This window comes from Nannospalax galili, unplaced genomic scaffold (genome assembly GCF_000622305.1).
Source record: "Nannospalax galili isolate Female #2095 unplaced genomic scaffold, S.galili_v1.0 scaffold77, whole genome shotgun sequence".
NCBI lineage: Eukaryota > Metazoa > Chordata > Mammalia > Rodentia > Spalacidae > Nannospalax > Nannospalax galili.
In genome coordinates this window covers 799764-826245 of record NW_008341457.1, presented here as the reverse complement: position 1 = coordinate 826245, position 26482 = coordinate 799764, and the positions used below count along the sequence as shown (strand labels likewise).

At 47.9% G+C, this 26482-nt stretch overlaps 1 protein-coding gene and 1 pseudogene across 1 annotated transcript; both read right to left on the bottom strand.

Moving 5' to 3' along the window:
* Nucleotides 1–668: 668 nt before the first annotated feature.
* LOC115071058 lies at nucleotides 669–769 on the bottom strand (annotated as a pseudogene).
* A 4006-nt stretch (nucleotides 770–4775) lies between these two features.
* Acer1 (alkaline ceramidase 1) lies at nucleotides 4776–24642 on the bottom strand. Its single transcript, XM_008836916.1, has 6 exons — nucleotides 24534–24642; nucleotides 9848–9962; nucleotides 9622–9763; nucleotides 8740–8877; nucleotides 5201–5338; nucleotides 4776–4944 (listed from the first exon to the last, which is right to left on the bottom strand). The coding sequence occupies exons 1-6, from the start codon at nucleotides 24624–24626 to the stop codon at nucleotides 4776–4778; spliced, it is 795 nt and encodes a 264-aa protein (XP_008835138.1). The 5' UTR covers nucleotides 24627–24642.
* Nucleotides 24643–26482: the final 1840 nt, after the last annotated feature.

Here is a 26482-nt window from a genome sequence, read left to right as displayed (position 1 = left end):
CCCGCGGAACCGGAAACCACCGCCAGCCCGGGCCGCTCAGCGACCGCGGGCCCCCTAGCCGCCGACTCCGGCCCGCCGCGCCGACGGACAAGCCGCGCAGCCAATGGGAAAGGCAGAGCGCCGTGGGAGGGGCGGGACTTCCGGGGGGGCCCGCCTGCCTGCTGTAGGAGCGACGAAGCCGTCAGCCAATAGACAGACCGCGTCCAACAGGGCGGGCGGAGGGAGGGAAGGAGGCGCGAGGCGAGCGCTGCCGAGCTGCGCGAGGTGTGCGCCGCACGTGGAGGGGGCGGGGCGAGTCGAAGCGCCGCGCTTGCGTACTGCGGCCGGGCCCCTTCCGCAGGCTCGAGCGTCGAGGGAGGACACTGAGGTGAGAGGTCGAGCCCCGCTGAGGGAGGAAGGAGCTCCCGGACGCTCTAAGTTACCTGGCTGCGGTTTGAGAGAACTGGAGGTTAATTTTCCAATCTGGATCGTGTGACGCCAGGAGATTCAGCCACTTTTTCCCTCTTGAGGCTCTATAAAATAGAGATGGGGAACCGACCTCACGCCTTGAATCCCAGCACCCAGCAAGCAGAGGCAGGTGGATCTCTGTGAGATGGAAGCCAGCCTGGTCTACATAGGCAGTTCCAGGCCGGACCCTGTTCATGAATGAATGAATGAATGAATAAAAATAAAGTGTGGAACACTTCAAAATTTGCGTTCCATCCTTGCATACGGTCCTGCTAATCTCTGTAGCATTCCATTTTCAGTATATGTGCTGCCAAACAAGCACCATAATGTTTTGGGGTTTTTTGGCCATTTTGAGACAGGGTCTCCCTGTAGCCCCAGCTGTCCTGGAACTCACTGTGTAGACCAGGCTGGCCTTGAACTCACAGAGATCCGCCTGCCTCTGCCTCCCTAGTGCTGGGATTAAAGGCGTGCGCCACCACGTACAGCTCATAATGTATTTTTTAATTGCCAGAAGTTCTGGGCACCCTGTCACATGCCTGTCACCCTGGCTACTTGGGAGTCTGAAGGGAGTCTGAGGCAAGATTGCTTAATTCCAGGACTGCCAAGCCAGCTTGGGCAACAATAACAACTAAAAGAAATAATAAACTTGGGGAGAGAATGGATTTATTTTTTGTTTTTGGTGGTTTCTTTCCTTTTGACAGTCTCTGCACGGACGCGCACTTGCAAAAAATAATTAAAAGATGTTCTGTATACACAATGGAATATTATTCAGCTATAAAGAAGAACAAAATTGTAGGGGCTGGGAGGTAGCTGGCTCAGCAGTTAAGAGCCTTCCTAGTATTCCTAGGGAGGCCTGAGGAGCAAGAGTTAGAGGCAGCCTAGACTACAGAGCAAGCTGTTTGGCTCAAAAAAAAACCAGGCTGCTGCCTGCAGGCCTTTAATCTCAGCACGCTGGAGGCAGAAGCGGGCAGATCTCTGTATCTACATAGCAAATTCCAGACCAGCCTGGGCTGCATGACTCCATCTCAAATAGGAGGAGGGGAGGGGGAGGGAGAGGGAGCGGAGAGAAGAGGGAAGAGAAAGAAGAGAGGGAACACGACAGTTTGAGAATTCCACAGAATTGATCACGTCAAATCTCGCTATCATCTGATACCACCTGATTAGCGTTCCCCAGGGAAGCGGCGCCAGCCTGGCTGGAAATCCACCGTCAGTACAGTAGGGGTCCCTAAGGCTTGCTGCTGCTCTGCTTTAGACCCGCGGCCGCATTTGGTCTCTACCGCCTTCTAGTGGTCGATCTTGTTTGCACCCGCGGGGACGATTCCTAGCCACCACTATTTTTTTTTTTTTTTAATTTTTTTGGTTTTTTTTTGTTTTTTTTTTTTTTGTTTTTTTTTTAAGACGGGCTCTCCCTGTACCCCCAGTTGGCCTGGAACTCACAGAGATCCGCCTGCCGCTGGGATCAAAGGCCCGCACCACCACGCCCGGCACTTTTTTTTTAAAAAAATATTTTATTTATTATTTTAATTTTGTGTGTATGAGTGTATTGCCTGCATGTATGTGAGTGCACCCCTGTCGTGCAATGCTGCGAAGGTCAGAAGAGGCCTTCGGATTCCCCTGGAACTGGGGTTAAGGACAGTTTGTAGCTGCCATGTGGGTGCTGGGAATAAAACCCAGATCCTCTGTAAGAGTAGTCAGTGCTCTTAACTGCTGACCCATCTCTCCAGTCCCTAGCCACCACTATTTTTTTTAGACCCTGCAGCCCCAGGTGGCCTGGAACTCACTATGTAGACCAGGCTGGCCTTCACCCAACAGAGATCCACCTGCCTCTGCCACCTAAGTACTGGGATTAGAGGCGTGCCCACCACACCTGGCTTCTCAAGATTTTTTTTTCCAGTTTATCTTTAACCCTGTAGACCTTCCAGGACAGTTTTTCAGACCCCTCCTCCAGCCTGCAGCGTGTGCTCAGTTTTGCTGACTGCCACAACGTGCACACTGCCTGTCATTGCTAAGTGAAACATGACCCAGCAGAGTGGAGTGCAGTGACCATTCGAGACCCACCTCAGATTCACCAGATGCAGAGCCCATATTGAACTTGCCCTAGGCACTGGAAGGCATAGTTGGCTTTGGAGAAAACAAAAGTTTTTTTGTTTTTAAAATTTTATTTTATGTGTGTGTTTTGCCTATGTATGTGCACCTGAGTTGTGCAATACCAGAAGAGGTGAGAAGAGAGTATTGGATCCCTTGGAACTGGAGTTATGGATAGTTGTTATCTGCCATGTGAATGCTGGGAACCAAACTTGGATCCTTTGCAAGAGCAGCCAGTGCTCTTAACCTCTGAGCCATCTCTTCAATTGTGTGTGTGTGTGTGTGTGTGTGTGTGTGTGTGTGTGTGTGTGTAACTTGCAGGACTGGAGAAATGGTTCATTCCCAGCACCCACATGTCAGCTAACAACCATCCCTAATTCAAATTCCAGGGAATCTGACAGCCTCTTCTGGCTTCCATGGGCATTGCCTCTTCATGTAAGTTTACTGGCTAATAGATGACAGTGAACTAAAAATAGAATCAGCATGGCTCATTTTTTACATATATTTTGTGTCAAAATAAATTGGCCACAGCATGTGTGCGGTAGGTCAGGACGTGCAGAGGTCAGAGGACAACTTGTAGGAATCCTTCCAGCAACTGGGCTGTTTTAGGTCATCAGGCTTGGCAGCAGCTGCCTTCACCCACTGAGCCCTCTCGCTAACCCACATGTGCAACTTTATTTTGTTTTGTCCTGCTTTTGTTTTTTGAGACAGGGTCTCCCTATAGCCACAGATGGCTGCTGGGTGGATGGATGGATGGCTAAGTGGTTGAAAGGGTGGTGGATGGATGGTTGATAGGTGGGTTGAGGTAGAGGGATGTATGTTTTCAAAAGTGTGCCAAGCACTACACACACATTAACTTATTTTATTCAACAGAAACCCCAGGAGGAAAAGAATTTTTATTTACAGTATTTGAACTTCCACACTAGGAAGCCTCACACCCTCGGAACTATGCAAATTGAATACCACAGAGAAGACATTCAAACTTATACATGTCTAACTCCACGCTATTAGCAGCCATGGAAGCCACCACACCACCTCTGCCCTGAGTGCCTAGAGTGGCCACCTTGCTCCCCTCTGGCTGTCCGCCTCCCACAAAGCCACCCAGATTGACCAGGGCCTCCTTTTCCCTCATAGCTCACTCAGCATTCTGAACCTGATCCTGAATACATGCAGTAGATTCCAAGAGGTCTCTACACATACCTTAGGGTATGAGATGCAGCCTAGAACCCTCTCTGGAATGCCCTCCACATTCTCAGCTTATTGGCACAGCCTAAGTAGGATCCAGAACACCCCAAAATAGCCACCGATATATATCAGTTGCCAGAGAGCAAACTTCATGTTTGGGTCCTTGCAAGCAGTTGCCTCATCAACCACCTACCCACCCATCCATTCATCCTCCCATCCATCCATCCATCATCCATTCACCCACCCATCATCCATCCATTCTTGTATACATCCATCATCCATCTACCTATCTACCCATCCATCCACCCATCCACCCATCCATTCATCCATCCATCCATCTGTCCACCCATCCATACATCCACCCATGAATCCATCCATCTACCCCACCCATCATCCATCCATCCACCCATCCATCCACCCATCCATTGATCTATCACCCATCCATCCATCCATGTATCCATCTATCCACCCATCCATCATCCATCTACCCATCCATCCATCCATCCATTGTCCATCTACCCATCTATTCACCCATCCATCCATACATTCATCCTTGTATCTATCCATCCACCCATCTACCCACATACCTATCCACTCACTCATCGATCCATCTACCCACTGATCCACCCATCTACATCCACCCACCCATCCCTCCATCATCCATCTACCTATACATCCATCTGTCCATCTACCCATCCATCCATCCATCTACCCATCTATCTATCTACCCATTCATCCCTCCACCCATTCACCCACACACCCACCCATCCCCCGACCCTGTCATGTGACAATGGCGATGTGATGCTGTGGTCCCAGAGGAAGAAATACAGCACAGACCAGTCATGCAGGGGAAGCATGCCGTTCAGCTCCCCAGTTCAAGTCACCAAACCAGTGACATGAGAAAGTTCAACCTGTGCCAAGGGAGCAGGACATGGAACATAGAAAAGGAGAGAAAAGGGAACACAAATGTCCCTCCAGCTGAAGTCTTGGTCCTGTTCTCTATTGTCAAAGCACAAGAAGCAGAGTGAGTGGATGGAGAGCACAGAGTCCAGCAGGGCTCAGCAGTTCTTGTCATTGTCCTGGACCTCCACATAGGGCAGCCCCACAAGCCAACTGTCCCGTGGCCAGTAGTGAACCTTGAGAGTTTGACCTGGCATCTCGTACTTGGCATCCACCAGGGCCATGGTCACAATACCGTAAGGGAAGGTGATGCTTATTAGAACATGCCTGTGGGGTGAGGGAGAGGGAGATGAGAGACCAAAAGCATCCCCAGCACTCCCCAATCCTCTCCCTAATTCTCAAGGATGTTGGGTGTCTATAGGGATCGCCTGGCTCTAGCCTGCTAGGTGTAACCCCTCCCCACCATCATCACACCCCAGTGTCTGGATCCTGTCCCCTCTCCCACTCTCGTATCCGAGGCTTCTGTTCAGAGCTCTGGCGTCTGAACCCTGACTTGCAGGTCTCAGGACCCAGATGTGTTTACCAGATGCTGTGGAGGTAGAAGAAGTGAATCCGCTGCCAGAAGCTGCAGAGAGCACGGTCGCTGATCCAGCTGGTCAGTGCGCTAACCCATAAGACCACAGAGATCTCAATGAGGTGCCGGAGGTCCTGATTGCTGGTCCTGGGGATGAAAGAAATGCCTGGGTGGGGAGGAAAGAAAATCAAAGGGAGGATGGATGGATGGATGGATGGATGGATGGATGGATGGAAATGTGATGGACAGATGTTTGCTAGATGGATGTATGGATGTGTAGATGGGTGGATGAATGGGGAATGGGGGAATGGGTGGGTGAGTGAGTGGATAGATATATGAATGGATAAATAGGTGGATAGATGGATACCTGAATGTATATATAGATATGTAGATAAGAAGTGGATGGCTGGAAGGATGTCTATGTAGTTGGATGGGTGGATGAATGGGTGGGTGGGTGAGTGGATGGATGGATGGATGGATGGGTGGACTGATGGGTGGTGGATGGGTGGGTGGATCAATGGGCGCATTGGTGATCTGATTCAGATAGAAGCACTTTAATGGGTTGATGGGATATTCCTCCATCGAAGGAAGTGAGTCTCAGAGGTTGGGAAAGGGAGGGAGCTGAGGTGAAGATTGCAAAGAGCTGGTGCCCACTGTAGGCTGGATCTGGAGCATCCCCCCCAAAGCCCTTGTGTTAAAGGATCAGTCTTCATCTTGGAGCTGTTGGGCACTGGTGGAACTTTTAAGTGTTTGGACCTAGGGGAGGTCTCTATGTCATTTATAACATGCTTTTGAAGGGAACTGTGGGAACCCTACCCACTTCCACTTCTTTGGCTTTGCCACCCAAACAACCAGTAATCAAAGCCTCCAAAACTGTGATCCAAAACTAGGCACAGAAGGTCCATCTGTCATCCCAGCATATGAGAGGCTGAGGCAGGAGGAGTACTGTGATTTTGGATACGAGCCTGGGCTACATAAAGCCTGTCTGAAAAAGAAAAAAGAAAATAATTCAGTCTCTCTTTGTGTTTCTCTGTATCCTCTGCTCTCTCTGTCTCTGTCTCTCTGTCTGTCTGTCTGTCTCTCTCTCTCTCTCTCTCTCTCTCTCTCTCACACACACACACACACACACACACACACACACACACACAGTGTCTCCGTACATGTCCCAAGTTTTCCTCAAATTCCTGAACTAAGCCAATCCTCCTGTTCAGCCTCCCATGTACACAGGACTATAGGTGCATGTCCTATGGGAACTTGTAGGTCTAACCTTATCTCTTTATACTATCTCAGTTATATTACAGTAGCAGAAAGCTAACAATAATACCTATTATGTGCTTATAGCTAACAATGGTGCCTAATGTGTGCTTATAGCTAATACTCACTGGGCATTGTGTGCGTGTGTGTGTGTGTGTGTGTGTGTGTGTGTGTGTGTGTGTGAAATAAGAAAGTGTATTTTCCAGATGCCACGTCTTCGGACAACTCAAGACAAGAATTTAGGTTTCCTGTCAGAGCCAGATCTATGTCCCCTAGAAAAGAATGTACTGGAGATGAGTGAGAAAACAACCTTTAATGGTTAAAAGCATAGGCTTTTCCCAGTCACCTCCTAATGAAACTATCCAATGGCTTCAAGCTGGCTTCAAGGTCATTGTTGGCAAAAATGGTTGCCACCATGGTTTCTACTCGGCTTGACCAAAGCTTTTCCTTTGACTTGACTGGTTGCTTTCACCTATGGTTTTTAGTTAGTTTGACCTATGGTTTCCAATTGCCTTGGCCCGTGGTTCGCCACTGTTCTGACCTATGGTATCCCGTTGTCTTGACCATGGTTTAAAATATGGTGGATCAATAGTTTCTGCCCAAATTGGCCAATTATTTCCAAATGAATTGGCCAATGTGGTGTCCCAACAAGAATTGAATGGATTGGAAGAGGGCCTCTCAGATCTGTTTCCAGAGTTTTCTTCTTGTGAGCCCCAAGCTGGGTGGAACAGCACCTGGCAACCACAGTCTCTGGGAAGAAGGGACCTGGGCTACTCATCACCAGTTCGTTCTATTCTTTTCTTTTTGGTTTAATTTGATTTGATTTGATTTGATTCATCCTATTGTATTGAGATAGGGTCCTGCCATGCAGCCTAGGCTGCCCTTGAATTCATGGCGTAGCTCAGGCTGGGCTCAAACTCATGATCCTCCTGCCTCCATGTCCTAAGTGCTTGGATGGCAGACATGCACCACCTCGCCCACTTCCTTCACTATTCTGTGGTCCTTCCCTCCTCCCCCAACTCCAGCACCTCCACTTTTGTCTCCCAATACTCAAAGGACCCCGCCTTATTAGCACGCAGATTTAAGAGCACACATGGGGATTTCCCTATCTTTTACCCTCTCCTTTTTAAAGTAATCTCATTTATTTAATGCTTCTCACTTGGTCTCCTTGAGGCCCCTGTCTCTATGCTGCTGAGGTCCAGTAGGAGCTATGAAGCACAGCTCTCAGGGCTGGGACTCTAGCTCAGTAGTAGTGCATTTGGCTAGCAAAGGAGTTAAATCCTGATAAAATGGGTCAGGGGATGAAATTATAAAATATCCAGGGAAATATGTAATATGTAATAGCAAACTGTGAATGGCTGCTGTACGGTTTAGTGGTGTGACATGTGTGGGGTGATCTTTTCATGCACAATTATGGTGAGCACACAGGACGTGGAGACAAGAGGATGAGGAACTGAAGTCATCCTCTGCTACACAGCAAGTTCTAGCGAGTCTGGGTACATGAGACTCTCAAATAAATGAAAAATTTTTAAAAAGATAACTGAGAAACTGGAGGCTGGTAAGATGGCTACACAGGTAAAGGAGTCTGCGGCTAAGCCTGACACGGTGGAAGAAGAGAATTGACTCCCACACGTGCACCATGGTGCACACAAAAAATAAATAAGTGTAGTAATAAACAATTTTTTGGTCCTTTCGAGAAAGGGTCCCCTTGTAGCCCCAGTTGGCCTATAACTCACCACGGGCTCAGCGGTTAAGAACACTGGTTGTTCTTGCAGAAGACCTGGGTTCGAATCCCAGTACCCACATGGCAGCTAACAACTGTCCGTAACTAGTTCCAGGGGATCCTACAGCCTCTTCTGTACTCTGCCAGCATTGCTTGACACGGGTGCACTTACCTACATGCAGGCAATACACATATATACATAAAATAAAAAAATTTTAAAAACTATATTTCACAATGCTGGGGATAGAACCCATATACTAGTGCATGTTAGGTGGCACGGGCTTTATCTCGGATCAAGACTCCCAGCCTCTCACTGGAGATTCTAGGCTGTCACTCTACCCCTGAGCCACGCCCCCAGCCCTCACTGGGGATTCTAGGCTGTCACTCTACCCTGAGCCACGCCCCCCAGCCCCTCACTGGGGATTCTAGGCTGTCACTCTACCCTGAGCCACGACCCCCAGCCCCTCACTGGGGATTCTAGGCTGTCACTCTACCCTGAGCCACGACCCCCAGCCCCTCACTGGGGATTCTAGGCTGTCACTCTACCTCTGAGCCACGCCCCAGCACTCACTTCCTGTACTCTTTGTGCACTATGTAGAGGATGTGTATGCCGATGCTGTTGAGGGCATATGCATTGATGGTGGGCTTCAGGAAGGTCAGGAAGGTGCTGATCATAGTGGCCGTGAACACCAGGCAGGTGAAGTGGGACCTGAGGAGGAAGCAGGGTGGGTGAGTGTCTGCAAGGTCCTGGGGGATTCAGTCAAGTCATCATGTGCAGTCAACATGAATGCAATAAACCAAGCACGGAGTTGTAGAGATGGCTCAGCAGCTAATTGCATGCATGGCAGGCAAAATACCCACATAAAATTAATAAAATTTAAAATGTATTTAACAAATAAAGCCAAGCACTCTGGTGTCACCAGATGGGCTTAGATCTGGCTTTTGGCTTTTCCTGGGTAGGCTCAGGAGACACCGGTGAGGGGTCCAAGAGAGGCAGGGCCTTGGGGGTGGAGCTCAGGCAGGGATTGCAAAAAGCAGGAGATGAACTGGGGAGGATGCAGAGGGTGTGAGGGAGTTTAGACCTCCATTTGAGGTCAACCAAGCGTTTCAAGGAAACTTAGTGAGTTGAGAAGATGGAGATAGGTGTGGGGAACAGCAGGCAGGAAGCACGGATTGGGAGAGTTCTTCCTTGGGGGTGCAGAGAAGCTGAGGCATGATGGGGTCTTCTGCTGTCCCTCCCACCATGTGGCTTCCCATGTGGTAATAGGGGACAAGTCTGTGAACGCCCAGGTAAGCTGAGCAGGATTTCCAAAGAATTGTTGGCTGTGAGGGTGGGGCAAAGATTGCAAGATTTCCAAAAGGGCCCCAAGTTGAGCATGGGCACTGGGGAGAGCAGGTGAGCTCACACAGGGTCCACAGAGGGTTCAAGTCCACTCTGTTAATACAGCCTCACCTGTTCCCCTGGAGGAAGTTGGGAAAGTAACAACGGGGCAGCCACACGCTGTAGCCACTGGCCAGCAACCACAGGATAGAAATCTCATCCAGCAGCTGCCCCAGGAAGCTGAGGGTCATGTGGAAATACATGGAGAACAGACCTGGGGATGGGCAGAAAAAAGAGGAGAGAGTCAAGAAGGTGGATTTCTCCAGGATACTTCCCCATGGTCACACAACACACCTACCTATCACCATAAAGAGAACCGAGATGACATAGATGCCCCAGGTGCGCTTCTGGGCATATGGATGCAAGAGGAACATCATGAGGGGTCCAAAGATGAAGAAGAAGACATTGCTGAACTACAAGAGAAGCGAGGAGAGGGCAGGTGAGGCGGGGCAGAAGGGCAAGAAGCCCTATTCATCTAAGCATCACACATCCTCCAACCCTCCCCTGGACTATGAGGGTATTAGTGAACCCCGGATGCATTCCACATCAGCCATCAGCTCATTCTTACCTTTTACGTTTTTTTTTTATGGGCCTGTTGTGGTGGTATGCACCAGTAACCCCAGTGCTCCAGAGACAGAGGCAGGTAGATCACTGGGAGTTAGAGGCCAGCCTGGTTTACATAGCAAGTTCCAGGCCAACCAGGGCAACACAGTCAGATTTAGCCTGAAAAAAACAAATTTGGGGGCTGGAGAGATGCTCAGCAGTTAGGAGCACTGCCTGCTCTTGTAGAGGACCCACGTTCGAATCCCAGCACCCACATGGCAGGTAACAACCGTCCATAACTCCAGTTCCAGTGGATCCAACGTTCTCTTCTGACCTCCACGGCATTGCATGACACAGGTGCACTTACCTACATGCAGACAATACATTCATAATAAATAAAAAATATTTTAAAAACAAAAACCAAGCTGCCTCAGCCCCTCACTGATGCTGACCATCTGTGGATCCTCCTCTCCATCCATTACTCTAGGCTGCTTTATTTACCCAGTGAAGGCAGAATCAAGAACGCATTAATCTTCTACATCTATCTCCCTCTTATTTATTTATTGGTCTTTTTGAGACAGGGTCTCCCTGTAGCCCCAGCTGGCCTGAACTTGCTATGTAGACCAGGCTGGCCTTGAAGTTACAGAGATCTGCCTGCCTCTGCCTCCCAAGTGCTGATATTAAAGGTGCACGCCACCACGTCTGGCTCTCTTTTCTTTTTAAAAGGAAATTCTCTATCCATGGATTCTGTAATTGTGGGTTGAAAATATTCAGGAGGAACTCGGTGTGTTGGCACATACCTGTAATCCCACCACTCTGGAGGCTGAGGTAGGAGGACTGCCAGTAGCTCCAGGCTAACCTGAGCTACATAGTGAGCCAGTTTGGACTACAGTGTGTAAAAGGGACCTGTGGGCTGGTTGAGATAGCTCAGTGCGTAAAGGGGCTTGCCTCCAAGCCTGATGACCTGAGTTCAAGCCCCTGAGACCTTCATGGTGGAAGGAAAAAACTAACTCCCAGAAGTCCTCCAACAGCTACAGGTATGCCATGCATGGCTCAGCATGTGTGTGTGCACACATATGTGCACACACACACAAAATAAATGTAATTATTTAAAACAAGGCACTTAGTTGGGTATGGTGGTGCATGCCTTTAATCCCAGCACTCGGGAGGCAGAGGCAGGCAGATCTCTGTGAGTTCAAGGCCAGGCTGGTCCACATAGCGAGTTCCAGGCCAGCTGGGGCTACAGGGGGACCCTGTCTCAAAAACATAAAAAAAAGTCACTTAAAGCTGCCCTATTTATCTTCTTCCTGCAGGCTAAAATGTGGGTTTCTTGGTCGCCACTCAACTTCCACCTTACAGACAAAGAAAGACAGCCAGCACCCCTGTGACTCACTTCTGTGTGTGGGGAGGCATGTGGGGGCGTGTGAACCAGCATGTGGAGGCCAGAAGTAGACCTCAGCTGTTCAGGTACCATTCACCTTGTTTTGGGCTTGCCTTTTTTTTTTTTTTTTTTTTTTTTTTTTTTTGAGATGGGGTCTCTCTCTAGCCCCAGCTGGTCTGGAACTCACTAAGTAGCCCAGGCTGGCCTAAATCTCATGGAGCTCCACCTGCCTCTGCCTCCCAAGTGGTGGGATTAAAAGTGTGGCCCACCTTGCCTGGCCACCTGTATTTTGATATAGGGTCTCTCACTGGCCTGGAGCTCACCAATTAAGCTAAGCAGGCTGGCCAGGGAGTCACAGAATCCTCCTGTCTCCACCCCCTAGTACTTGGAATATAAGAACACACAACAATGACCAGGATGTTGGTAATCCAAATTCAGTTCCTCTTATACACGTGTTTGTGCACACACAAACAAACCAGAAAATGCCCACCTTCCAGGCTGGAGACATGGCTCTACGGTTAAGAGCACTGGCTGCTCTTGCAGAGGACCTGGGTTCAGTTCCCAGCACTATGATAAGCAGCTCACAACCACCTATAACTCCAGTTCCAGGGGATCCAATGCCCTCTTCTGGCCTCTGAGAGCTCCTGCACTGATACATGAATATACATACAGACATACACATAATTAAAAATAAAATCAGCTGGGCATGATGACACACGCCTTTAATTCCAGCACCTGGGAGGCAGAGGCCAGTAGATCTCTGTGAGATCAAGTTCACCCTAGTTTACATAGCAAGTTCCAGGCCAGCTGGGGCTACAGGAAGACCTTGACTCAAAAAAACCCAAAAAAATAAGGAAAAAAAACACAAATACACACAGAAAATAACAACAACAACAACAATAACAGTTGTAGTAATAATAAAAATTGTTTCAAGGCACTAAAATTTTGGGGGCATTTGTTACACAGCACTAGCTATCCAAGACAGACTGCAAGTATACTATGTGCCAAGATTGCTAGGAAAGGCTTCCCAGTGAAGGAAGGACATGGCTGCATCTGATTAGGCTCCCACAATGACATGGTTTACTGTCTCATAATATTATCCAGAAACTAATTACATATCTCCCTATATAATTAGGCATATGTTGTAGGCCCCAAGCAAAGTTTTGTATTCTGGAATTCTGTCTCATCCTCAAAAGAGAAGGATAGAAGAAGACACTGGTTCTCAAGAGTGATCACCAGGTAGGAAGTGAAGCTCCAGGATTTGAAGTTGGGGGTTTCACACAAAGAGGATTGGAGTACTGTTATCAAGGCAGGTGGAACTACCTACAAGATCCCATGGGTGTTTGATGAACAGGAACTAGGCCAAGGTAATAAGTAACAATATATCAAAATAGACTAGGGTGGCACACCACTTTAATCCCAGCACTGGGGAGGCAGGGACAGGCAGAAATTTGTAAGACTGAGGCCAGCTTGGCCTACATAGCAAATCCCAGGCCAGCTGAGGCTACAGGGAGACCCTGTCTCAAAAACACCAAAAGAGAGCTCCAGGCCAGCTGGGGCTACAGAGAGACCCTGTCTCAAAAAGACAGGAAAAAAAAAAAAAAAAAAAAAAAAAAAGCAAACAAAAAAATACAGTGGTTATAGCAGAAAATGGGTATTGAGTTTTGTAATGGATTTTTATTTTATTTTTAATTTATTTTATTTTTATTTTATGTGTATAAGTGTATTGCCTGTGTGTAAGGGCACCACGAGTGTACAATGCCCACAGAGGTCAGAAGAGGGTGTTGGATCCCCTAGAACTAGTATTACAGATGGTTGTTAGTTGCCACGTGTATGCTGGGAATCATACCAGAGTCCTCTGGAAGAGCAGCCAGTGCTCTTTAACCACTGAGCCATCTCTCCTACTCCCCCCACCCTGTTTTTAGAGACCTGGCCTCTCTCAGAACCCAGAGTTGCCTCCCAAGTGCTGGGATTATAGCTGCTGATTCAGCTTAGCTGTCTGGCCTGCAAGCCCCCGGGGATCCTCCTGTCTCCACCTCCCCAGCGCTGAGGTTACAGAGTGTGTGCCACCATGCCTGGCTTTTTACATGGGTGCTGAGGATTTGAACCCCAGATCCTCATTGCTCACATAGCAAGCAATTTACCCAATGAGTCATCTCCTCAGCCCCTGAGTGAGGGTGTTTGTTTTTTTTTTTTTTTGAATCAGAATTAACAGGTTTAGAGGGGGGATCTGTGTAGTTCACCAAGCATAGGCTTGAAAATGTAAATATATCTGATCTGTGAAAAACGCACAAAATCACATCCCAAGGTTTCATTAGCTCTAAATTCAGGTAAGCTCGCAACACCTGCCAGGCCAGATAAAACAGGCCTATGATCCCAGCTACCCCAGAGCCTGAGGTGGGAGAATCCCAAGATCAAGAGCCAGTTTAAAGTCTGGGGAGTTGACTCAGTGGGTAAAATGCTTGGTGTGCAAGCATGGGGACCTGAGTTCAAATCCCCAGCATCCAGGTAAACCTGGATGCTGTGGTGTATGCCTGTAACTCCTACACTCTTGTGAGGAGGTCTGAAGTAGAGATAGGAAAGTTCTGGAAGCTCACCAGCAAGTGAACCTGGATTACACAGGGAGAGACACACAACAAAGAGATCCTGCCTCAAACAGGATGGAAGGTCAGAGCTGACAACAGAAGCTATCCCTCCAGCATCCACACAGGTGCTATAGCATGTGTGCACCTTCACAATGAATGTACACACACAAATATATTTTTTTAAAGTGTGGGCCAGAAGCTGGCATGGTAGCACACACCTTTCACCCCAGCACTCAAAAACCAAAGGTAATAATAATACTAATAATAAATTTTCTTTTTTGGTCTTTTTGAGACAGAACTGCCCAGCCAATAATATCTTTTTCAGTGTCCATAGGAAATATTATGTAATTCGCAGTATATGATCTACTGTACAGGACAGTGCTGCAGAAGGCCCTGTAAGCAAAGCCCAACAGGACACTTCCAGGGCATAAGTGATGGTGCCATTATTGATGTCACAAAAGAGAAGATGACTAATACTGACACGTATACGTCTTGTTCCCTCATTGGTTCCCCACTGGGAAGGGTGTCACCATGGGACAGGGGCGTCTAAGGTTGTTGCATTCTTGTAATCCTGGTACTACGGAGTAAGGCAGAGGAGTGGCTAACCCAAGACCAGGCTGTGCTTCAGAGAAAACCTCCCTCAGGCTTCGCTTAAAATGAATAAATAAGAGATATAGTAAGAGGCTTTGGTAAAACACTCACAGAGCCCTTGTCTTGCATGCCAATACCAGAGAAAAAAGAGAAATGAGATGCTGGATCTCCTGCTGCAGGCCTGTGGTCCCAGATACTCAGAGGCTGAGGCAGGAGGATCCAAACTTGAAGGCTGTCTTGGATAACTTCCTGAGAACCTGTCTCCAAATTAAATAGCAAATGCTGCTGGGATTACAGCTCAGTGGTAGGCCATCTGCCTAACATGTGAGTCCCTGGGACTGATAAAAATGTATATAGAGAGCCATCATGGCTACATGGCTAGTTTGAGGGCAGCCTTGACTACACAAAACCCTGCTGAACAAAGGAGGAATTTCAGGCTGCAGACATGGCTCATAGACAAAGCCCATTGCAGCCAATCTGATGACCTGAGTTGAGTCATCAGACCCACATCCTATTTAGAAATGATTGAAGGCTTGATCCCAGAGCATTTGCATTAATAATTGCATATTAATAGTTATTTATTATTTTATGTGTATGTATGTATTGCCTGTATATAGGTGAGTGCACCCGTGTCATACAATGCCCAAGGAGGTCAGAAGAGGCTGTCAGATCCCCTGGGAGTGGAGTTATGGACGGTTGTTAGCTGCCATGTGGGTGCTGGGATTTGAACCCGGGTCTTCTGCAAGAACAACCAGTGTTCTTAACTGCTGAGCCATCTCTCCAGCCCCACATATTAATAGTTATATACTGGTAGTCAGGCATTGTATGAAACCCGCTGTCACCTGAGGTTGCTAACTAAAACCAGGTTAGTGAGCCATGGAGAACAAAGAGCTCATTGGAGACTCCTTTTATCTTTGACCTTCTCTTAGAGGGGACAAATGGAGAAAGTATTTCTCTATGTAATTTATGTCACTATATAAGGTGCCCATCCTAATGCACTTGTTAAGAAATAATAAATCATTAAACATGCCAGGCATGGTGACACATGCCTTTAGTCTCAGCACTCAGGAAGGAGAGGCAGGTGGATCTCTGTGAGTTCAAAGCCAGCCTAGTCTACATAGTGAGTTCCAGGCCAGCTGGGCTACAGGGAGATCCTGTCTCAAAAAAGACCAAAAAAAAAAAAAAATCATCAAAACACATGTGTTTACTTTTCAGTGGCTGTTCGACTCCAGCATATAATATTCCAAGTAAAGACCATTCCAGAACTCGAGGGCTGGACCTTATGTTTTAGCCTTAGGTCCATCACTACCTGCCTCAACTTAGAAGAGCATGGGAGAAATTCTTCCTTAACAAGGATCCGTCCTCAAACGTGAAGGTACAGGATACAGCACTCCCCTTGACTGCCCCAGCCTTGGCAGTTCTTCAGAACACACGTGGACATGTGGTTCCCATGACAACTGAGCGTGGTGAGATAGGAGCAGCAGTCCAGGGCAGGTAGGATGTAACTAATGTGGGAGTCATTCATCCTGCACAGATGCAAGTGTGGGTCTCAAGAGTGCCTGCTGCTTTTTCCAGCAGAGCTGGAGGGGCTGAGGACTGAAGTCTTTTCTATCAGTGTTACTCAGAGTCAGGGGCTTCAGCTGATGGGTGCTTAGACACTCAGAAGGATGCTTCAAGTCTGATTCCATAAGTGGGCTGGACTTCAAGCAGAGGGGTCTCCAAGGGAGTGTGACTCCTGAGGATGTTGTGTAGTTGTCCTTTAAGGAAGGAGACGGCATTTTGAGATTGCCCTGCTTTGTGAATGAGCAGCACACTTACACCAGTTACTTTGCCATATAGAAGCCTATATCTCCAGACTCCTACACTTAAAGGAAAACTCTGAAGGTTGCTCATCCTGCCCAGACAAGGTTCAAATGCTGTCATGTTTAGTGGGCATATAAAGCAGTCTACGTCCAGCTCCTCCATGCTGTCCATGCCCACATCACACAGAAACTTCTCAAACTTCTGTATCGGGAACATGGAAGGTGACACGATCTGTAGCCTCTTGCAACACAGCTCAATCAGCTGTTTCCTCACCTTCGTCCAGTGCAAGAGGTAGGCTTGGAAATCATCAAGAGGTCCAGGTTCAAAGGTCTACCAGTATCCTCCAGGGCCTTGTTCCCATCCCAGAACCAGGGCTGCCTGTTTGCAACTCACTAGGGAGCTCTGCCCAGGCGCAGAGTGAGCCCACACCCTATCTCCCAGAGGTTCTCATCCCCATTCTGAAGACTGAGCACTTGCAGTTTCCACTCTTTGGGGTGATCCTTTGTGGCAAGCAGCATATGAAGCCCAACCAGGATGACTTGAAAGGATTCTGTGTTGGATGTCTTCATCAGTGACCCCAAGGAGGGGAGGGAACAGCCAGGCCTGTACCATTGGCCTCAACACATGAGTGTGTCCCCCTTCAAAGGCTTCCAGGAAAAGCAATAAGAAGTCCATGGAAGGAAGGGTCCAAGGCCTCATTCCTCAGCCAGCTCTGATTTGCCAGCTTCAGGAATGTAGAGGAGGCCTGCAAACTCATGCTGAGGAATTTGTAGGAGTTTGATCCAGATGTGGTAGGCAAGGCTGTCCGACTCCCGGGAGATCCAGGCAGTGACTCCAGACTCCAGGACTGTGACCTTTCTACTCAGCCTCCCCATCTTTTTTGAAACAGCATCTCCCTGTAGCCCCAGCTGTCCTGGAACTCCCTTTGTAGTTCAAACTGGCCTCAATCTCATAGAGATCAGCCTGCCTCTGCCTCAGAAGTACTGGGATTAAGGCATATGACTAATAATTTTTTTAAATTTTATTATTTTTATTTTACATGTATGTGTGTATTGCCTATGTGTAGGTAAGTGCACCGTGTCGTGCAATGCCCGTGGAGGCTGCTGGATCCCCTGGGACTGGAGTTACAGACAGTTGTTAGCTGCCATGTGGGTGCTGGGATTTGAACCTGGGTCTTCTGCAAGAACAACCAGTGTTCTTAACCACTAAGCCAACTCTCTAAACCAATAATAATTTTTTTTTTTGAGACAGGGTCTCTCTGTAGCCCCAGCTGTCCTGGAACTCACTATGTAGACCAGGCTTTTCTCACAGAGATCCGCCTGCCTCTGCTTCCTGAGTGCTGGGATTAAAGGTGTAGGCTACCACGCCCGGCTCCAATAATAAATTTTTTAAAGCCAGCTTGAGACCTGAGCAAGATTGGGACTGTCAACTCCCTATCATTGAGGGAGGCTCCTCCCCTCCCTGTGGACTGATAGACAGTTAATGACTGTTAGAGGGAGGGGCTCTTTAGGTCCCGCCCCATTCTGAAGATTGATAGACATTTAACAATTGCTGGTGGAGGGAGACCCATGGCCATTCTCCTCAGCCATAATCCTGCAAGCAACCCAAATTAAACTAAAAAAAAAAAAAAGACATGATGGTAGAAGGGGCCTAGCTGGGGAAAAGATAGGGGTCGGTGGTCACAGGAGAAATAAAGACAGTAACGAAGGGAACAGGATCAAAACTCACTATGTACATGTATGAAAATGTCATAATGAAGTGCATCCTAATGTGCAATTAGTATATGCTAATAAAAACATTTTTAGGGACTGGAGAGATGGCTCGGCGGTTAAGAGTACTGGCTGCTCTTGCAGAGGGCCCAGGTTCCATTCTCAGCATCCACAAGGCAACTAACAACTGTCCATAACTCCAGTTTCAGGGGATCCAATGCCCTCTTCTGACCTCCATGGTCATTGCACTTACATACATACAGACAATACGTTCATACACATAAAATAAAAAAATATTTAAAATATTTTTCAAATAGCCAGTCTGGACAAGATAAAGAGACTGCATTTTAAAAATTAAAAACAGTGAGGGTATGGCTCAGGGTAGAGTGACAGCTTAGAATCCCCCTGTGAGGGGCTGGTAGCATGTCTCAGGGGTAGAGCCCTGCCTATCAGGTGGCCCTGGGTTCCATCCCCAGCACTGTTAGCAAACAAAATCCACTATTACCAAACCTCACTTTCAGTCATTGTGAGTCTGGAGTGGGGGAGGGATTAAGAACAGGAGGAGAACCTGTTGGGTCCACTGTGTCAGGAAAGGTTCCAGGAACCACATCAACCTTTCTCCTCATCACCCAAGCTCCAGTTTCCTCCAACTACACCTGTTACCTGCCACCTGTTTCAGTGGGTCACCTGCATCCATTTACTATCTGCTCTTGGTTGTGGGTTGTGGGCTGGGTGCCCTAAGGCAGTATCAGTCACTGGACAAGACACCTGTAGGAGTTACTCTAGCAAGGATGTTAAACACTCAGTAATTAGGTAATCTCACAGGCCTGTGATAAAACCAGACAGACTGGGACCAAACTCCCCGGCACTTTCCTGCTGTGTGAGCTTGGGCAAGAACCTTACCCTCTCTGAATCTATATTTCCCTTTTGTTAGCCTGTGTTACAGGTCTGTCATCCCATCACCCAAGAGGCTGGGGCAGGAGGATCGGGAATTACCAGCCAGCCTGGGCTACATAGCAAGACCCATGGGGTTTCCTTAACAAGCATGATACCTGTTAGGTTGACCAGACTCCAAGGGATAGACCCACACCCAAGAGCACTTGGGGAACACAGATAAAAGACCAAAATAATAATAAAATAATAATAATAATAATAATAATAATACACCCTCTGGGTGCCAGGGAGGCTTGAAACTCCCTGAGTTCCTCTTGAAACTCTGCTAAGCATTCAGCCAACCCAGATAGAGGCCAGAAGGTCAGTGGGAGCAGGTGCGGACTGGAACGACCCAGAACTTCTCCCTCTGTCTTAGTGAGGCCAATCCTTTCACACCCTTGATTTCTGACCTTTTTAGATGGCCCGACCTGGCTCCCCCAGTCCACCTGCTTGGGTTCCCTGGCGCTCCCATGATGCAACCCTGCATCCTCAGGCAGGAGCCCCAGTTTAGCATCAAAGCTTCTGCAGGTGTTCCTCTCCTGCCCTCACAGCAGCCTGAGCCCTGTCTTCCAAGCTGCCTGCTGTTTCCCAACAGGCTGGAGTTTCTTATCCCAGGGCCTTTGCATGTGCCCTTTTCTTTGGTCTGATACTCTCAGATAATATCCATCCTGTTCTTGAACACCTGACATTACAATTTCCTTTACCACTCCTCCTCATTAGCAAGCACATGCCTCCTGCTCCATCACTGTGGATCCCACCATCAGCTGCCTTGTGCCTGCCTCTAGCTACAGAGACACACACACAGACACAGACACACAGAGAGATACACAGACACACAGACACAGACGCACATACACATGTACACACGCAGGCACACACACATGCACACTGAGCCCTTTGTAACCCCAGGATCACCCAGCACTGGTTGGTTAACTTTAGCGCATTTGTTCTTGTTGAATGACTATTAATGTTTTAAACACTAACCATGACTTCAAACATGTTTATTGTGCTGGGCTCAGAGGGTAGAGCACTTGTGGCTCAGTGGATAGAGTGCTTGTGTGCTTTTTGTTGTTGTTGCTGTTGTTTGTTTGTTTGTTTGACAGGGTCCCCCTGTAGCCCCAGCTGGCCTGGAACTCACTACGTACACCAGACTGGCCTCCATCTCATAGAGACCTGCCTGCCTCTGCCTCCAGAGTGCTGGGACTAAAGGCGTGTGCCACCATGCCCAGCCTTAATGATTATTTTTCAAAGCCATGTTTTCCATCTGTTCATCATTATTCATTAGCAGGCTTTGATGAAATTGCTGTGCCTAGATTAAGATATTTCTGCTAGATGGTCTTAGTTAACAGCTCAAACAAAAATATACTGTTTATTTTATTTTGGGGTGTATGTATCTGCATGAATACACCAAAGTGTAACCTCAGGTCTCATTCCCTGGTCAATATTCACCTTTTTGGGGCATGCAGAGCGGGGGCATGGTGTCTTTCTAGCTTGGTGCTCACCAAGTAGGCTCGGCTGGCTGGCCAGCATGATGCAGGGATTCTCTGTCCCTCCCCCCGACCCAGCACTGGGATTGTAACTGTGTGCTGCCACATCTGAGTTTTTTAAATTTTTATTTATTTATATTTTATGTGTATAAGTGTTTTGCCTGTATGTATGTAGGTGCACCCATGTGTGCATTGTCCTTGGAGGCCAGAAGAGGGCATTGGATCCCCTGGAACTGGAGTTACAGATGGCTGTTAGCCACCATGTCAGTGCTGGGAATCAAATCCGGATCCTTTGCAAGAGCAGCCAGTGTTCTAACTATTGAGCAGTCTCTGCAATCCTCACACCTGGCCTTTTACCTGTGCTCTGGAGAATCGAACCCAAGCATCACTTTACCAAGTGACCCATGTGTCTAGCTTCTTTTCTTTGTTTGTTTGGACAGTCTTGTATAGCTCAGGCTGGCCTAGAAGTCACAATGTAGCTGAGGAATGACCTTGAACTCCTGAGCCTCCTGCCTCCACCTCTAGAGTGCTGGGATGACAGGCATGTGCCACCATAGGCATTGCACACATGGATGTACTTATATACACGCAGGCAAAACACTCATACGCATAAAATAAAAATAAAGTTAATTTTTTTTTTTTTTGGTTTTTTGAAACAGGTCTTTCTGTAGCCCCAGCTGGCCTAGAACTCACTATGTAACCCAGGCTGGCCTCTACCTCCCAGGGTTAAACGTCTGTACCACCACACCTAGCTAAATAAAGTATTTTTTAAAACCACCCTCTTAAATAGCTGCAGTATCTCACTAGAATACATCCGGTTGTACATGTTATCAATGGTGTGTCAAGTTTGATTTTATGTATCTATTTGTTGTGGTGAAAGGTGATGCAGGAGACTTTGTATATAAATCTAGTGTGTTAGGGTGATTACTTAGATAAAAACCAGTTCCCACAGGTGTGCTGACTAACATGGGGTGGGGTTCCCCTACAAACAGATTTCTAGTCTCAAGTTGTGAAACTGCCCACACTCATGAGCAGGAAGGCAGTAAGCTTCCATCCACTAGAAACCGATCCTCCTTTTGACAGGGTCTCATGTAGACCAGGCTGGCCTCAAACTCGTGGCCATTTTCCTGCCTGACCTTCCCAGGGTCACCACCACACCAGGCTGCTACCAATAAAGTTTTATTGGTACACAGCCTCACAAGGCTCATTTACATATCTCCCTGGCTTTCTGCCTTTCAGCATGTTGGCACTAAATATTAGAAAGAGTTCTGTTCACAAAGCTAGAAATATTCACTAGCTAGCTCCATATACATATAATGTCCACCCCACAAGCAGTCATTCATTACTCAGCACATTTGGGAAAATTAAAAAAAAAAAATCTTTCTGCCAACTCCTCTTTCACTCCTCAAACCCTGACTTGTTCCATTTCTTTTGTTAAAAAAAGATCTACTTTTAAGACTGGTGAGATGGCTCAGTGGGTAAAGGGGCTTGCCACCAAGCCTGGCGACCTGAGTTCCATCCCCAGGACCCACTTGGTAAAAGGAGAGAATTGACTCCAGAACGTTGTTCTCTGACCTCCATACACACATATACACACAAAATAAATAAGTATTGAAAAAATTAAAATTTAAGACTGGGCATGGCAGCACAGGCCTGTAATCTCAGCATTCAGAACTAAGGTAGGAGGATCATATCTTTGGGGCCAGCCTGGGCTACAGAGGAAGACCAGGTCTCAAAACTATAACAGCCAGGCATGGTGGTGCACACCTTTAATCTCAGCGCTCATGAGACAGGAAGATCTCTGTGATATCGAGGCCAGCATGGCCTACTAGTGAGTTTTATCTGGGACTCCAGGGAGACTCTGACTTAAAAGATAAAAACAAAACAAAACAAATAATCCAAAGGGAGTTTGTGCAAATGCAAGCTTGGAGGCCGAAGGAATGAAATCTCCTTATTCCTGCAGAGACTCACGGGTTCTGCAGCCACTGGTTTCCTTTAGGGATGGTTGGGGAAGAGTTGGGATGGAAATTTGAGGGTTGAGTGTATAACCAGGGTCACAACTGAATCATGACTCTCTCAGGACCTTCTTTGGAACTCCTACTCTATGGTGAACTGCCTAGAGAATATCTGGATTATAGGATTATAGGGGCTTCTAGAAATAGCAGGGAGAATAACTGCAGAGAACCACTCCTTTTCAGCCTCTGCTGAAGAACATATTCAACCTCCTTGTAATATGTGGGGAGTACACTATGGAGAGAACACAGACGGCTAGCCCCCCACTGGGGATTCTAGGCTGTCACTCTACCCTGAGCCACTCCCCCAGCCCCCCCCCATCCTAGGCTGTCACTCTACCCTGAGCCACTCCCCCAGCCCCCCCCTGGGGATTCTAGGCTGTCTCTCTACCCTGAGCCACGCCCCCAGCCCCTCACTGGGGATTCTGCATAGGGGTTCTACCTCTGAGCCAGGTATGGAACCCAGAGAACCTTGCACATTTCCCTTTAAGAAAGCCTCTTATGGGGCTAGAGAGATGCCGCAGCAGATAAGACCACTGGCTGCTCTTGCAAAGGACCCGGGTTTAGTTTCCAGCATCTACATGGCGGCTAACAACTGTCTATAACTCCAGTTCCAGGGGACCCGATACCCTCTTCTGACCTCCACAGGCATTGCATGACATGGGTACATTTACATACATGCAGGCAATGCACTCATACACATAAAACAAAAATAGTAAATAACTTTTTTTTTTGTCTTTTTGAGACAGGGTCTCCTTGTAGCCCCAGCTTTCCTGGAACTCACTATGTAGACCAGGCTGGCCTAGAACTCACAAAGATCTGCCTGCCTCTGCCTCCCAAGTGCTGGGATTAAAGGTGTGTGCCACCACACCCAGCATAAAAACTTTTAAAAGGGTCTTACTTAAATTGCCTAGGCTGGCTTTGAACTCTCACCAGTTCTCCTGTCTCAGCTCTACAAGTAGTTGGGTAACATACCTGAACCACCAAGCTGGGCTATTTCCCACATCTAAAATTTGTTATTATTATCATGTGTGACTTTGTGTGTGTATATGTCTCTGTGTATGTGTGCCTCAGCACATGTATATAGATTGGAGGATAAGCTGCAGGAATTGACCCTTTCCTTCCAGCATATGAATCCTGGGAACCAAATTCAGCGCATCAGGGTTGGCAGCAAGCCCCTTCACCCTCTGAACCTTCTCACCAACCCATCACACATTTTTGAGTCTCAAGAAAAGACAGACAGACAGACACACACACACACAGGTCTCACACTTGCCTAGTTTAAAATCAGAGTCTGACTATAATCTCCAAGGTAAATTCCCAGTCTATCATTCATCCTCCCAGAACACCTGCTGCAGAGTGTGATACCCCCTCAACTGGCACGTCTCCCAGTGTCGCTGTATGGATTAGATGAGGTTGTGGAGGTAAAAGGTTTCGTACCATTGGCACACAGCAAGCAGTCGATAAAAGTTAGTATTGGGTGTGGTGGATGCATGCTTACAATCCCAGCACTCGGTAAGCAGAAACCAGAGAATATAAATTGCAAACCAGCCTGCACTACACAATGAGAACCTGTCTCTGAAAAGCAAATACATTCCCTGTTGGCTAAGCAGTCCTGCCCAGTGGGCTCTGTGCTCCAGTCAGCAACAGCAAGTGCACACATCTTCCTCTACTGTCCTCTGGGTGTCCTCAAGGCTGCCAGTGTACCCCTGTCACAGCACCATCCCCCCAGGTGTGTATGTAAAATCTGCCATAGAACTCAGTTCAATACAAAGATGAATGAATGAACAAAAACAGATCCACCAAGCCCCAAATAGTAAACTGCTCCAACAAGATTCCCTATGGAGGAGGTGACTTTTAAATCCATGTGTGCCTGAGCCTGCCCCACCCACCCTTTCCAAAGTCTCCCGCAGGGTGTCACCGCCTGGTCCCTCACCCACCGTGTTGTAGAACTCAGCCACCAGCTCTGAGTGCTGGAAGTTACTCTCACACCAGTCCACCTCAGAGCTCTGATAGGCGAAGATGCTGGGCATCCTTCCTTCCACCTGTGCCTGGCAGCGTAAGTGAGCCCAGGAGTGCCCAGCCCAGTGAGATGGGGAGAGGACAGCTCAAGGCCCCACAGCAAGCTGAGAGGAAAAACCTGCTGGGTGGCTCCCGTATTGCACCAGGGGAGCCTGGCAGATAGACTATATGACACCCAGGCCGCCCTGGGCAGCCGTTGTGGGGGAGGTAGTACTCAGGCTTGGTGACCCAAGCTGGCAATTCAGGAGTAAGACTTGAGGATAGTGATCATCTTCTTACTATAATAATGAGAGGGCTGGGGCTGGGGCTTAGCGGCCAGAGCACACCTAGCACTCAGGAGTCCTGGGTTCAATCCCCAGCACCACCTAAAACTGGGTGTGGCGGTGGAGGCCTTTAATCCTAGTGCTAGGAGGCAGAGGATTTCTGTGACTTCAAGACCAGGCTGCTACACATAGGGAGTTCCAGGACAGTGAGGAATACATAGTGAACCCCTGTCTCAAAAAACCTAAATCAATCAATCAATAAACAGCTGGGTGTGGTAGTGCAAGCCTTTAATCCCAGAGACAGAGGGAGATAGAGCTCTGTGTTTGAGGCCAGCCTATCTACAAAACCCAAAGATTAATTAATTTAAAAAATATAAACAAGTGACAGCAGTAATAACAAAATAAGTCTATTAACATATGCAAAACAATAAAAATGAGTAAAGTTTAAAGCTTGAAAAAAATTTTTGAGATATGGTATCCTTGAACCCTAGGTGGCCTGGAACTTGTTATGTAGACCATGCTGGCCCCAATCTCACAGAAAACTGTCTGCCTCTGCCTCCTGAGTGCTGGAATTAAAGGCGTACACCACCATGCCCACTAAAAAGATTTTTTGCTATTCTAAGACAGGGTCTCCATATGTAGCTCAGGCTGGCCTGGAACTAGCAATCCTCCTGTTTCAGCTTCCCAAGTGCTGGGGTGACTGGCTTGCATCCCCACTCTGAGTTCACATTTCAACTCTTTTTTTGTTGTTGATTGTTGTGACAGGGTCTCCCTAATCACAGCCCACCTGGAAGTCCCATATGAACCAGGCTGGCCTGGATCTCACAGAGATTCACCTGCCTCTGCCTCCCGAGAGCTGGGATTAAAGGTGCACGCCACCACCCCCAGCATTCAACTCTTTAAAAAAATATTTTAGGGGCTGGAGAGGTGGCTCAGCGTTTAAGAGCACTGGCTGCTCTTGCAGAGGATCTGGGTTAAATCCCCAGCACCCACATGGTGGTCAAGAACTGTCCTTAACTCCAGTTCCAGGGGAATCCAAAGCCCTCTTCTGATCTCCGCGGCATTGCTCTATTGGCTGCATGTGTGTGAGTGCACCCGTGTTGTGCAATGCCCTCATAAGTCAGAAGAAGGTGTCGGATAACCTGGAACTGGACTTATGGACAGTTGTTAGCTGCCATGTGGGTGCTGGGAACAGAACCTGGGTCTTCTGCAAGAGCAGCCAGTGCTCTTAACCACTGAGCCAGCTCTCCAACCCCACATTTCAACTCTTAACCAATAGACATGATTGTCCGAAAGCCCCAGATAAATATTTCCATATTTGGAGCAGCCTGAGGCCAGTCCTGGGGAGTTCGGCTTGATCCCTTGAGCACCGCAAGGCTAGGGCACTGTGCCCTATGGAAATGTCCTTTGGGGACCTCATATTCAAATCTATTTGATGTACAGTCTGGTTGAAAGGAAGCTGTTTTTGCTGGGCCAGACATTTTTCACCAGAGGTCACCTATTAGAGACGGAGCCTAGGGGTAGCCATATTTGGAGTTCTTCAGTCTTCTACGAAGAGGGCTGTGGTGGGTTGAGGCAGGAGAATTCTAAGTCTCATAAGCTTG

Excerpts from the sequence above, each read along its gene's own strand:
- Acer1 (XM_008836916.1), bottom strand. The coding sequence starts at position 24,626 with ATGCCCAGCATCTTCGCCTATCAGAGCTCTGAGGTGGACTGGTGTGAG. Across the intron at positions 9,764-9,847 it reads GGTTCTCTTTATGGTGATAG|GTCTGTTCTCCATGTATTTC; the intron begins GTAGGTGTGTTG and ends GCCCATCCCCAG. Across the intron at positions 4,945-5,200 it reads TTCTACCTCCACAGCATCTG|GCATGTTCTAATAAGCATCA; the intron begins GTAAACACATCT and ends CTCACCCCACAG.